The 13,416-nt window shown below is 54.8% G+C and overlaps 1 protein-coding gene across 1 annotated transcript; it reads right to left on the bottom strand.

Annotated features, from left to right (window-relative positions):
* Positions 1-153: 153 nt before the first annotated feature.
* On the bottom strand, positions 154-12,719 carry FOXN4 (forkhead box N4). The gene is made up of 9 exons (XM_032230127.1): positions 12,634-12,719; positions 6,582-6,745; positions 5,982-6,085; positions 5,770-5,886; positions 4,897-5,024; positions 4,671-4,767; positions 3,594-3,801; positions 2,662-3,039; positions 154-401 (listed from the first exon to the last, which is right to left on the bottom strand). The coding sequence occupies exons 1-9, from the start codon at positions 12,717-12,719 to the stop codon at positions 154-156; spliced, it is 1,530 nt and encodes a 509-aa protein (XP_032086018.1).
* Between the last annotated feature and the right edge of the window lie 697 nt (positions 12,720-13,416).

Genomic DNA, 13,416 nt, shown 5'->3' with positions numbered 1-13,416 from the left:
GTTGATGGGCTGAACATGGAGGAGGCCGGGTCTTCGCACGATCAGCGTGCCCCCCCCCCAAGGCCTGGCACTCACTGGTGGGGGGGGGGGACGGACAGAGTGGGGGGGGCTGCGAGCAGGAGAAAACGGCCCAGTCCAAGTGCCGTGGGGCTTTCAGAGCAGAGCGATGGGTTTGTTCCCTTGAGGGCCCCGGTACTGTGCTGGGGAGACGGCATCCAGCGTGGCGTAGGTTGTGTAGAGACCCGTCACCTGTAAGTCTGCGAAGGAATGGTCGCTGGCACTGGAGGCAGGGGGCAGGCTGGCAGGCGCCAGGTCGCAGTCGGAGAGCGCCAGGGGAGAGTTGCTGAAGGCCCCCAACGTCTCCAGGTTGAAGCTGTCGTCCTTCTCCTCCCAGAGGTTCCCTTCCACACAAGAGAAACGGGGGTCAAACCTCTACTCTGGTGGGGCTTCATTGCCTTCTCCGTGGCTGCCCCGGCCCTTTGGAACGAGCGCCCCGTGGAGATTCGGACCCTCTCCACCCTTCAGGCCTTCCGGACGGCCGTGAAGACCTGGCTGTCCCAGCAAGCCTGGGGTTGAGTTCCCCCCCCCCCCCACTCGAATTTGCTGCGTCTGTTGTACTTTAAAACTGTTTGTATTGTCTGATTGTCTTTGTCTCACTTTTTGTAATTTCCCCTCCCTTGGCTTTGTTCAGCCGCCCTGAGTCCCTTCGGGGGAATAGGGCGGCCTACAAATTGAATGAAATCCAAAATCCAATTGCGCAAATCTACTCAGAGAATTTTAGCAGTGGGGCATTTCCTGCTTCCAGACACCCCCCCCCCCCTCTTTTCCTCCCCTGCTGTTTGACTTTCTGGAGAAAAGGAGGAAAATGTGGTTCATTTTTTTCCCCCCAGTAAATAAAGCAGCTTTATGGCTGGTTGCAGGATTCTTCAGCCGTCCTCTTGACTTGAGTATTTAAGTTCGGACCTTATCAATACCTGAAGGTTTCATCCTAGCCTCTTCCCCCAGGCACCCCTAACCAGGTGCACATAAAAAAGAACAAAAGAGCCGAGGTGGCGCAGTGGTTAGGGTGCAGCACTGCAGGCCACTTCAGCTGAACTGTTATCTGCAGTTCGGCGGTTCTAATCTCACCGGCTCAGGGTTGACTCAGCCTTCCATCCTTCCGAGGTGGGTGAAATGAGGACCCAGATTGTTGTTGGGGGCGATATGCTGACTCTGTAAACCGCTTAGAGAGGGCTGGAAGCCCTAGGAAGCGGTATAGAAGTCTAACTGCTATTGCAATCTATCTATCTATCCATCTATCTATCTATCTATCTATCTATCTATCTATCTATCTATCTATCTATCTATCTATCTATCTCTATATCTGTCTGTCTGTCTGTCTATCTATCTATCGGATTGTTGGGGGCAATATGCTGACTCTGTAAACCGCTTAGAGGGCTGAAATTCTAACTTCTATTGCTATTGCAATCTATCTATCCATCTATCTATCTATCTATCTATCTATCTATCTATCTATCTATCTATCTATCTATCTATCTATCTCTGTCTGTCTGTCTGTCTGTCTATCTATCTATCGGATTGTTGGGGGCGATATGCTGACTCTGTAAACCGCTTAGAGAGGGCTGAAAGCCCTAGGAAGCAGTATATAAGTCTAACTGCTATTGCTATCTATCTATCTATCTATCTATCTATCTATCTATCTATCTATCTATCTATCTATCTATCTATCTATCATCTATCTATCTATCTATCTATCTCTATATCTCTGTCTGTCTGTCTGTCTGTCTGTCTATCTATCTATCGGATTGTTGGGGGCAATATGCTGACTCTGTAAACCGCTTAGAGGGCTGAAATTCTAACTTCTATTGCTATTGCAATCTATCTATCCATCTATCTATCTCTATATCTCTGTCTGTCTGTCTGTCTGTCTGTCTATCTATCTATGGATTGTTGGGGGCGATATGCTGACTCTGTAAACCGCTTAGAGAGGGCTGAAAGCCCTATGAAGCGGTATAGAAGTCTCACTGCTATTGCTATTGCTATTGCTATTGCTATTGCTATCTATCTATCTATCTATCTATCTATCTATCTATCTATCTATCTATCTATCTATCTATCATCTATCTATCTATCTATCTATCTATCTATCTATCTATCTCTATATCTCTGTCTGTCTGTCTGTCTGTCTATCTATCTATGGATTGTTGGGGGCGATATGCTGACTCTGTAAACCGCTTAGAGGGCTGAAATTCTAACTTCTATTGCTATTGCAATCTATCTATCCATCTATCTATCTATCTATCTATCTATCTATCTATCTATCTATCTATCTATCTCTGTCTGTCTGTCTGTCTATCTATCTATCGGATTGTTGGGGGCGATATGCTGACTCTGTAAACCGCTTAGAGAGGGCTGGAAGCCCTATGAAGCGGTATAGAAGTCTCACTGCTATTGCTATATTTCCCTCCATGATCACATTTTCTGGGCCAGCCCTTAAAAAGACCTTCGGGTAGAAAAGATGTCTACGCAGCCACTCTTTCTTCCTGCAAAAGCAGCTTGGAGATAGGTGGGGGCAAGAATCCCTGCAGGTGAGGACCCCTCCCCACGCCTTCTCCCAGCTGCCGGATTTTTTTTAAAAAAAACTATAACCTCCTCTCTCACCTTGGAGTGCAAAGTCCATAATGCTGGGATCGAGGGCATCCACCTCCGTGCTCAGGTCAGTCATCACGTTGAGGAAGTCGGGGGCCCTGCTCACCAGGTGCTGAGGGAGGGGGCTGTGGTGGGCGCTGGGCAGGGCGTGGAGGGGGGGCGTCTGTGCAGGGGCCGGGGAGTCCGGGGCCAAGCACGCCTGGGGCTGGATCTGCCGGTGAAGCCGGACGGACTGCAAGGGGAGCGTCCCCATCGGCTGGGGCTGCGCCTGCAGCAGGTGGCCCTGAGCGGCCGCTGCCCCGTGGCTGCGCAGGGAGGCTTCGGCCTCCGCCAGCTTGCCGGCCCTCCTGCAGCCGGCGGGGCGGTCAGTGATCAGCTTGTCCAGTTCCTCTGCAAGGAGAAACGGCTGTCTTAAATGCCCAGCTGGGCAGGCAGAAAGAAGGAAACTTATTTCACAGCATTTATTATTTGCACTGTGGTTTCTTTTTTTTTAATGCACTACAGGTGGTCCTTGTCTTAACGACAGTCGGTTTAGTGACCCTTTGACACCAGCTTTTCACACTTAACGACCGTTGCAGAATCCCCACGGACACGTGATCAAAGTTCAGACTCTGGGCAACTGGCTCCTATTTATGACGGGCCGGTCGCCGTTTTCCCCGAGTTGCTTAATCCCCTTTTGCAAAATCGACTGGGAAGTCAAATTCACAAAGGTCACTTAAGGAGGCCGAGCTCACTTAACAAATGCCCCACTTAGCGACAGAAATCTGTGTTGCTCGGTTGCGGTTGTGAGTCGAGGACCAGCTGTACGCCCACCGTTTTTCAGAAGGCCGAGGAAGCCCTGAGACAAAGGAGGGCCGCCTGCCCAGTGTCCCTTCCGGTTGAATAACTCCTGCCGGACCACAGGGAGGGAGGGAGGGCGGGAGGGAGGGGAGAGCTGGGCCTACCTGGGTTGGCCATGCTCCTGTGAATGGCAGCCAGGTCCTTCCTCTTCCACTTCTGCATCTCCTCCTCCATCTTGTCTATCTTGGCAGGGTTGAGGGCCCAGAGGCAGCCCTTGCGGGAGGAGCTGCTGGCCTTGTTCTCCACTTTCTCGAAGCACTTGTTCAGGGAGAGGTTGTGCCGCACCGAGTTCTTCCAGCCGTCGGGGGCTGTCTGTGGGAAGCAGGTGAGCCGTCACACCCGCCTCCCCCCCCCAGGCACACACGCTCGGCTCAGAGCCCCCCCAGGCCATGGTCTTTTGGGGGGGGGCTTTCCAACTTCTATTCCGGCAAAACATTAACCTCTGGGGGGCCGGAAGCTGCTCTGGGTACTGTGGCTCCAGAGACCCTCATCACCCTCGGATCTAAAGATGAATTCGATGTTTGTCTGGCCTATGAGGGAATCGTTAGGAGGATACCTGTCTGTCTATGGTGATAAGGTAAAGGTTATTCCCCTTGCGCATATGTGCTAGTCGTTCCCGACTCTAGGGGGCGGTGCTCATCTCTGTTTCAAAGAGCCAGCGCTGTCTGAAGACGTCTCTGTGGTCATGTGGCCGGCATGACTCAATGCCGAAGGTGTTCCCTTCCCACCAAAGGTGGTCCCTATTTTCCTACTTGCATTTTTTACCTGCTTTCGAACTGCTAGGTTGGCAGAAGCCGGGACAAGTCACGGGAGCTCACTCCATTAACGCAGTGCTAGGGATTCGAACTGCCGACCTTTCTGATCGACAAGCTCAGCCTCTTAACCACTGAGCCACCACTATGGTCTATGGAGATACCTGTCTGCATTTCTGCAGGTAGTCTGCAAGTTGTGGTGTCTGTCTGGAAAAGGGGCCTTTAAGGTCGCCAGAGAGCCAAGATTCCTCTGACCTGGAGCTCTGGGAATATGGTCGGGGGGGGGCGGGCTCCTCCGTTCTTCAGGGGGGGCTTTCGACAGCCAACACTCCCTGCACACACACAACCATCCCTCTGTCTGCACATCGGCCCCAGGGCGAGGGAGGGGCCGCCCTCTCTGACCTCCCCGTTGGGCTCGGCCTTCCTCACCTTAAAATAGGGGAAATGCTCCTTCATGAAGCCATAGATCTCACTCACGGGGAGGCTGCCCGTCTTGCTGTTCTTCAGGGCCATGGCGATCAGGCAGCTGTGGAGGGACAGGGGAGGGTCAGTTGCCCAGCCGCCTGCAGCGTGCCCGGACCTCACCTCTACTCATTCCCGGGAAAGTGGGGGGGGGTTCCCCTCCCTGCGCCGTGGGCCCCCGAGTCTTACTCACCTGTAGGAGTAGATGGGCTTGGGGTAGTGCTTGGCATGCATCTCTTGGGCTGCATGGGGGGCCAGGCGGGGCTGGGAGAAGTGGGGGTGGGCTCCGTAAGAGGTGCTGTAGATGGTCACGGGGTTGCACTGTGGCCGAAGAGAGAGAGGGAGGAGACCGAGTGAGGCCCTCCTCAGGGGAAAAGACAAAGCGGGGGGGAGGGAGGGGCTCTAGGGGAAAGTGGGCTGTGGGGATGTGGCCCCCTCCCTACAAAAGCTGCCCAGAACACCTCAATGCATCCACATACACACACACACCCAAGGCAACCATCAGCAAGGGGCTTGGTGGTTACTTTAGTCTCTAGTCTAAATGGAGGAGGGGTCCGGAAGCTGGGGGGGAGGGCCCCCCGGCCCCTGCCCACTCTGCAGTTGGTTTTCTTAATAAGGGAACAGGGAGGCGCCTGCCCTGAGTGGGGGTCTGCCTCCTTTTCAGCCGTGCCAGGGAAGGGAGAAGCAGGCCAGCGCATTTGCCCTCTGGGGGTGGCTGGGAGACCCATCAGCCTCGGCCAGTGGGGAGGAGGCCAAACCAAAGGCCGGGGGCCTCTGAGGCATGGGTGGCCACCAGCACCCCGGCTCCACGTTCTTCTTGCTGGTGCAGAGATTGGAAAGGAAGCCCCCGCTAGGAGAAGTGTCTCTTCTCAGCTGGAGGCTCCAGTCACCTCTGAACCCTTGCGCCCACCGGTTAAAACGTTTTCCTTGCACTGCCTGGATGTTCTGGTACAAGCACACGTGCACCGCTGAACCTACAGCTGTTAGACCTTCACACAGGACGACAACTAAGTTGTGGCGAGGTTCCTGACACACACACACACACACCCAAAGCCGGGAGCCGTACCTGCTGCGTGCTGTGCGTGATGGTGAAGATCTGCTGAGTGTGGCAGGAGGGAGGAGGGAAGAGTGGGGACGGCTGAAGGCTGGGGGACGGCTGCCCCCCCACCATGTACTGACTGATCTGGGGTGGGGGAGAGAAACCAAAGCATCAGTTGCGCAGGGCATCAAACCCCTCCCCCCCTGCGGCCGTTAACGAGGGAGGGGGCCTGTTCTTACGTCACTTTCATGGGGCGAGATGGTGTTAAGTCCCAGGATGTTTGGAGACAGGCTGGCTTGAATGTGAGGCGTCGCTCTTGGGGGCCCCGAGCTGTGCATGCCACCTGTCATCGAAAAGCAGCAAATGATAACAGTTCTGGGCAGTGGTGAAACCCACATTTCTTTACGACCGGTTCTGTGGGCGTAGCAGGGGAAGGATACTGCAAGACCCCCATTCCCTCCCCACTCGGGGGCCGGTCAGAGGTGGAGTTTGCCGGTTCTCCAGACTACTCAAAATTTCCGCCACCGGTTCTCCAGAACCTGCTGGATTTCACCCCTGGGCTGCTCTCAATCCCCCCCTCCCCACCCAAAAAAAGCTCTCCGTGGGATCTACAGGGCTGCATACCCACTGATCATCGCAGTGGGGCTTATTGAACCCAAGTCGATGCTGGTTTTACACCCTTCATTTGCTTTTTTTGTGCTTTAGCCACTAGGCAACACAGCACAGTGGGGTCAACGCAACGGAGTCCCAACAATTATTTAATTATTTAATTAATTTGTATGCCGCCCACTCTCAAAGAGACTCAGGGCGGCAATGAAAGGGTCAAGGAGTTTTTCTACCTGTCTGCTGCAGGACCACATTCTGGGAGGTGATGCCAAAATCCATTCTTTCGCTGGTCATCTGCTGCAGCCGAGGGACGTCCACGGAGGTCAGCCACGAAAGGGACTGCAAGTCGCCGGGGAAGTCATCTTCGCTCAGATGTGAGGGGTCGGAGCCCAACAGTCTGCAGAGGAATAATGTGGTTTTAGTGGCTGCCTTGCCCTGGCCTGTGTGAAGGTAAGGTGGCACCTATTCTGACAATGTTTTTATGCCAGTTTCTGACTACGTTGTTATGCCCGCAGGGTCCGCTGTCTGGGGCCCTCCTGCGTAGGGAAGACAGCAGAGATATGCAGGAGGAGAAAAACTTTCCTACTGTGCAGAGAACGATAATACTTATAAGCCTAAAGTTAGAGCACTGTGTACCGAATTCGTCCTGAGAATAAACCTTTTGCGGGTTGTTTCTAAAACTCCTGTTTCTGCTCCAGCAAAGTCATGCTAACTCCAGGTTCGTGTGGCGCTCGGAGCCTGCTGGAGTTGCACAACACAGCAGCGCCAGAAACAAACAATTTAAAACAGCCAGAAGGGTTTAAAATAAATCTGGGATATTAACAATGCCTTCTTTACGTTTCCCAAGGCTTTGAAATGCTCTCTTCAACTGCCCCTCCCTAGTTGCAAAGCGAAACTTCCCAGTTGAAAACTTCTGGGCGCTTTCCCTCCCCTCCCTTCTCGGGGGACGACAAGACCGATGGCTGTTATAGCAGCGGGCGCCCGGTATGCTGCTGGCTGGACCCGCCTGTCCTCCTGCCACCCTCCTCCGGGGAGGCTGTTTTCTTTTTAATGTCATGTATTGATGTGGCAATAACCAACATCGCCATGGTTACACTTCTACAGTTATTTTGCAGAGCCAGCCGGGTCCCTTCCACGCCTGGAAAAGGACATCAGGTGACCAGTCTGCCTGCCCGGCCATTGGCCCAACTGTAAGTAAACACCAGCATCAGAGGGTTCAAAAACGGGGAAACAGCCCTTGTCATTTGCAACAGTTGGTGCCCCTGAGCATCGTCAGCCCCATAAGCCATTGTGTGGGGGGAGGCTGTTGGCTGCCGGCACGTGGCGACCCTTTGTTTTTGGAGATCCTGGCTTAATTGTTTCCTTCTGCCCACCCCCGCCTCCCTCCCCCCTTTTACCAGTTCCCCATTAATCTGCCTGAATGACGGGAGACACTCCACCCGTGCCATCTGCCGCTCTCCAGCCCCACATAACAAACGAGCGGGGTCAAGGGGGCGGGAAGGGTCGGAACCCACAGCAATGGCCTCCTGTCAGGGGCCATGTGCACCCCAGGCCCCCACCGTCCGGTCTGCTTTGGCACTTTCCTGGGCGAAAGCTGAAATGCACCCGGCAGCTTCAGCCGCTGGTTATTTGCAGCCTCAAGAGGTTGTTGACAGTGTTCATCACACCGCTGGGCACCTGGTATGTGGCAGAGGGAGAGAGAGAGAGAGAGAGAATCACACCCTTTCCCCTAGCAAATGTCCTGGCATCTGTGCCCTGTGCCCCATCCTCTTCCACAAAGCAGCACCCTTGTGGAGTTAGCTGGATGTGTGGAAATATAACTCTGGGAAGCAAATACTCCTCTTCTTAAAACTTCCCTACTCACTTTCTCCTTTGAAAGTGTTTTTCTTCATTCTTTGGAGCTGGGTATGTGTAGGAGAGGATGTGGGACTTTGGAGCAGCTCCATGCCGCCCTTGAGGACATAATTCCCGTTTTGAGGAGGGCTGTTCCTAAGAATCTCCGCGGCTTCTCTCCCGGCGGAGCAACAGCCGTCTCTCCTGGCGCTCATTTAAATCAATCGTGGCTCTGATGAGATTTCCCCGTAGAATGATGGGAATGGAACGGAGGGGGGGTTACTTCTCTCCCCGGGAGATTTCTTGCTCTCTGATTATTTACCCCAAGAGATTTGGGACCCTTTGCCTGCCTGTTGATAGCCGATCCTTGCCTCTTTATTCTGTCCTGCTAAGGGAGCGCCCCCCCCCCCCCCCCGAGAGATGGGTGGGGTGGGGGAGTCGGCAGAGAAATCTGCTTGCCAGGCCCATCAGTTAAACCGGCCAATGAGCCAGAATGTGGGGTGGGCCTGTTTCTAAATTTGCTATGGAAGAAGGGCCACTTTAGCACAGTGGTTCCCAAACTTGGCAACTTTAAGACTTGTGGACTTCAACTCCCAGAATTCTCCAGCAGAGCTGGCTGGAGAATTCTGGGAGTTGAAGTCCACAAGTCTTAAAGTTGCCAAGTTTGGGAACCACTGCTTTAACAGTACACACACACAAACACACACACACACAGCCTTTTGGAGGATGAGAGCACCCTGTTTTAAGGGACACATTTTTAAATCTAAAATGCTTTTTATTCTCCAAATACCCTCTTCCACAATCAGACACGGGAAGCCTTTTTCCTCCTCTTTTTCCTGATCAGTGGTCGGTTAAGAAGCATTGGTTGCAATCGCGCAACCGCAGCCTTGCCGCTAACCTTTCCGTGGGCAGGTAAAGGTGCCGCATTTTTGGCTGGGCAGAGGGACCGTCTCGAGCCCCGACCCCAATCCACCCACCCAGAGCAGACTCCTTCACGCTTCTTAGCTGCTGGTGGTTCCCTCGGAGCAGGCCAGCGTAGCCTCTCGGGCCACTGAGGGATTACAGTCCTTGGCTGAATGAAAGACTCGGTTCCGGTGGCGTTTCCTTTTGAGGGTCCCAACACTTTCTCACCTGGCAGCCCACCCTTTACGGAGATTATCCCCCTGCCCCGTCAGTTCTCTTTGCTAGGACTCTCTGGAACACAGGCTCCTTTAATCCCCACGTTGTCCCATTGTGGTCAAGAGAGATCTCAAACTGGAGCCCCAAATCCTCCAGGAATCTCCCGTGGGCTGCAGTTTGGGCCCTTTGGAGCAGATGACCCGAGCACAGTCGGACTCCCACACATACAAACAAACGCACCAGCATGGATCCTCAACCCGTTTGGTAACCTGCAGGAGAAAAAAGATTGCCACAGGCCCATCCTTACAGGGAAGATTGCAAAGGTCGCTCAAATCGAAGCGAGTAATTTAAGCGAGATTTAACGGAAGAGACCTGTCTGGATTCTCTGCCTCTGGCCATAAACTGGAGAAGGCGGCTTTGCTTCCACCTCAGCTTCACTTGGATTCAGAAGGATTCGAACATCTCTCTGTAGAGACAACTGCAGAGTTACCAATTCTGCAGCATCCCGATTCTGATCGACCGAGCCTCCCTTCGTCTTTCCATGGCCAAGATGGGATCCGCTTCTCCCTCTCCTTTCTCTCTCTGGCTTTTCCGCTTCTGTTTTTTAACCCTGACTTTGAAATCCGCTTCTCTTCATGTCTACCAGCCCCATAGAAACACTCCCAAGTGAAACAGAAGCTTATTCTCAGCACAATTACCCCTCCCTTCCGCTAATTGGGGGGCCATTCCTTCATGCCCCCCCCCCACACCGCCCGCCCGTGGAGCACTCAGGACCTCGGGGTTCCCGTCCTGCACTGTGGTGACAGGAAGAAAGTAAATTGACCTGATAGAATTTGACAGGTCTATTCTCTTCTTAAAAATCGGTCAGTCTGGAAGATTTTCTTTTACATAATCCGAAGTGGTTTCTCATGAAACGGGACAAATGCTACAGCGCACTTTGGCCATAATGGTCTGGATTTTGTATACAATTTTTTTTTTGCCACTTTTAAACGGGGGTCACGCAATTCGTGGGTGGAAAAATGACCGCGGTGAGGAATTACAGCTTTATTTTTTGAGATGGCGGGAAGGAACAAGGAGAATTTGGGAAACTGGGTTATTGATAGAAATAAGCATTTTTGTAATAACTAAGGTGACTTCTTAAAGGCTGCCTGAAACTCTATATAAACTGAACTATACGTGTCTTTTTTTTACTGAGAAATAACCTTAATCTGCCAAAGGGCTGCATATTTGATCTAAGCAAAGTTATTCGCGTTCCTTATGCTAAGAATTAAAGATTCTTGTCCATGTAATTTTCAAATTCCATTTATTCTACTCTTATCAAATTTGGCAAGTACAGATCATTTAACAACTTGCACCTTAGCAATGTGATTTCGGTACAAGGGGGCTGAAATTGTTAAGGGCAGCCTGCATAAGTTCACCGTGGAAGATCTCTTCGCGTTAATGGCAGGTGCTGTTGCCACCACTGCTTTGGGAAGGTTGGTTCTCTTGTGACTGGGGGGGGGGATTTCAGATCAGGTGGGCAGAGGTCTTGAGTGTGCAGGATCTAAACCCCTCTTGCTCCCCTGACATCTACCAGAGGGGCTTCAAAACCGCGCCATGCTGGAGCAAACAGTTAATTCCCCCCCCCCCCCGGTGCATTGCCAATCACCTCCACTAGACTGATTAGATCACACAGACTAGGCCTCCTCCGAATTCCATCCGCCGGCCAGTGTCGACTGGTGACCACCCGGAGGAGGGCCTTCTCTGTGGCTGCTCCGACCCTCTGGAACGAACTCCCCGTGGAGATTCGAACCCTCACCACCCTCCAGGCCTTCCGCAAAGCCCTTAAAACCTGGCTGTTCCGACAGGCCTGGGGCTAAAGAGCTTCTGTCCCCCCTCGAATGATATGGTTGTTGTGTGTTTTTAAATTATGTATTGTTATGTTTCGTATTTTATTTTTTGTCTGTACTCCCCTTCCCTGGTTTGAATTGTGAGCCGCCCTGAGTCCCCTTTGGGGGAAAAGGGCAGCATATAAATATAATAAAATCAATCAATCAAATCAAATCATTGCATCAGTGCGATGTCGTTGTTTTTAGGGGGTGGGGAGACTGAAATTTGGACAATGGTTCCCCAATCTAGTGTGGCCTCTTTATCCATATTTGCAAGACAGAAAAGTTACGAGGAAGATGAGGAATGTCTTGAAAGCAACTCCAGAGCCAAGCGGATCGAATCGGAGGTTTCTCCCCAGAGGTTTATCTCCTGGATTTGCACCTGGAGGCACCCCCAGCCATCCAGCCGCGCCCAATAGGGAAGAAGGTGGCTGTGTTGGGACTCCGATCAGATTGGCAGCTCGTGACTTTAGAGTGCAAGAAGACTTTCGCTCCGACTAAACACACAAGCTTGCCAAGAAGGGAAGCCGTTCGAGCCACCTGTTGCTTCCCAGACAGCCTTCAAGGTCAACCCCGAGTAGATTATGCTGCAGTAGCCTAAAAAGATGGTGGGTCGTTGTGATGGGGCTAAAGGAGGCCCCCCCCGATTCTCCAGAAGGACCCCTAAACCACAGTCTCGGACTTCCCAGAGCGTGGAACGGTGTTCAGATCAGACCGGACTTCCCACTCCTCATCACCTCCCTCTCTCCATCTCTCTCTGCTCAGTCATTGCTCCGGAACCACAGGACCTCCCCCTTCTGGGAGAGAGGGGGCAGAGCCCACCGACTCTCCCTCGACTGCCAGGCCTGGATTCCCAGAAGGGGAGGCTGGCAGGGCTCCCCCTCCCCCTCCCCCACCACGGGGCTTCCCACTGGTTGTCCCAAGCCCAGCGCACCCCAAAGGGAATTGGATTATTCAGAAGGGGCTGGGGGAGGCAGGGAGAGCCCATTTTTCGGAGGGAGGGGACCCTGACAAGAGGAGGGCCGGTTTGGGGCACCTGAGGGTGGCCTCCCACAAGGGCTGGAGGGGACCAGGGGTCCTGATTGGGGAGTCGGGCAGCTTCTCCTGCAGGGGGGTCCCCTGCGAAGGGCCGGCGGGGGCGCATTTCGGCGACTTACTCGGGGCGCAGAATAGACTTTCCGAGGAAATCGGAGTTTGGAAGACGGGAGGTTGAGCGTGGCATAAAGGCGCTTCGGTTCCTCCTGCTGCAACAGGGGACTTGGGCACCGAGGCAGGCGGGGGCGAGCCTTTAGGGGCTCCGCATGGGGGGTGGGGGGGCAGAGCCAGCCTTGGAGGCGTTGGACGGTACCTGCGCGGAGGTTGCGCTCAGGGAAAGCCTCTGCCGAGCCCCGAAGGCAGCCCGGACTCCAGGGCTTAAACTCCCCCGGGCGAGAACGGGGGAAAAGAGAGGGGGGGGAGCGCTCACCTGTAGTCCTGCGGGGAGGGTCGGCGGGCCGGTCCGGGGTTCCTGACGAGGCCGGACATGGCGAAGGGGGGGTCGCTTTCGATCATGGCCTGCCGGGGGGAGAGAGCCGGGTAGCTATCCAGCATTTCAGCAGGGAGGGAGGGAGGGAGGCGCCGGGCAGGGCTCCCCGGCCTGCCCTGGCACCAGAGGGGCGGAGGGGGGCCGCGGGGCAGGTACCTCCGAGCCGGGCGACCCTCCGGCGGCTCCTCTGCCTGCCTGGAGGCGGCTGGGGCTGCGGCCCGCGAGGGGCGTCCGAGGGAGGCAGCTGGCGGGGCGGCCGGCCGGCCGAGCAGCGTTTTTAAATTTCCCTCCCCGGAGCTGTCCAGCTGGAGCATGCGCGCCCAGGGGCCGAGGGGCGGGGGAGCCTCCGGGGGGGAGGGGGAGAGGGGCGGGGGAGCGACCCCTCCCCTGCTCGGAGCCGCTGGGCGGGCAGCGCGCGGGGCTGGCTCGCAAAGGCGCAGACCCCGACTCATTGAGGACTAGCCGCTTGCGAGGTCCGCGAGGCCGGGGCCAAGAGACGGGCGCGCGGCGGCGGCGGCGGCGGCGGCGGGTGAAGGCGGCTAGTCGCCCGCCTTCCTTCCCGCCTCGCCCGGCCGCTCGCCCGGCCGTTCGAGACGGCGGGAAGGAGCCCGCCAGCCGCCGCCTCGCCCCTCCCGGCCCCGGCAGGGCCTTCCTGCGGGGGGCGCTCTCCGGCACGAGACCCCCCCCCCGCCCTCCACGCAAAGGCTGCCCCCCCTCCATCCC

The sequence above is a fragment of the Thamnophis elegans genome, chromosome 13 (genome assembly GCF_009769535.1).
Source record: "Thamnophis elegans isolate rThaEle1 chromosome 13, rThaEle1.pri, whole genome shotgun sequence".
Taxonomy (NCBI): Eukaryota; Metazoa; Chordata; class Lepidosauria; order Squamata; family Colubridae; genus Thamnophis; species Thamnophis elegans.
The sequence above is the reverse complement of the archived record's forward strand: the minus strand, read 5'-3'. Positions and strand labels throughout refer to the sequence as shown.

What these genes read in the sequence shown, in the direction of transcription:
- FOXN4 (XM_032230127.1), bottom strand. Translation starts at nt 12,719, where the DNA reads ATGATCGAAAGCGACCCCCCCTTCGCCATGTCCGGCCTCGTCAGGAAC. An exon ending in CCCTCCCCGCAGGACTACAG is followed by an intron (nt 6,746 to 12,633) that starts GTGAGCGCTCCC and finishes ATTCCTCTGCAG; the next exon opens with ACTGTTGGGCTCCGACCCCT. An exon ending in AAGCCCATCTACTCCTACAG is followed by an intron (nt 4,768 to 4,896) that starts GTGAGTAAGACT and finishes GTCCCTCCACAG; the next exon opens with CTGCCTGATCGCCATGGCCC.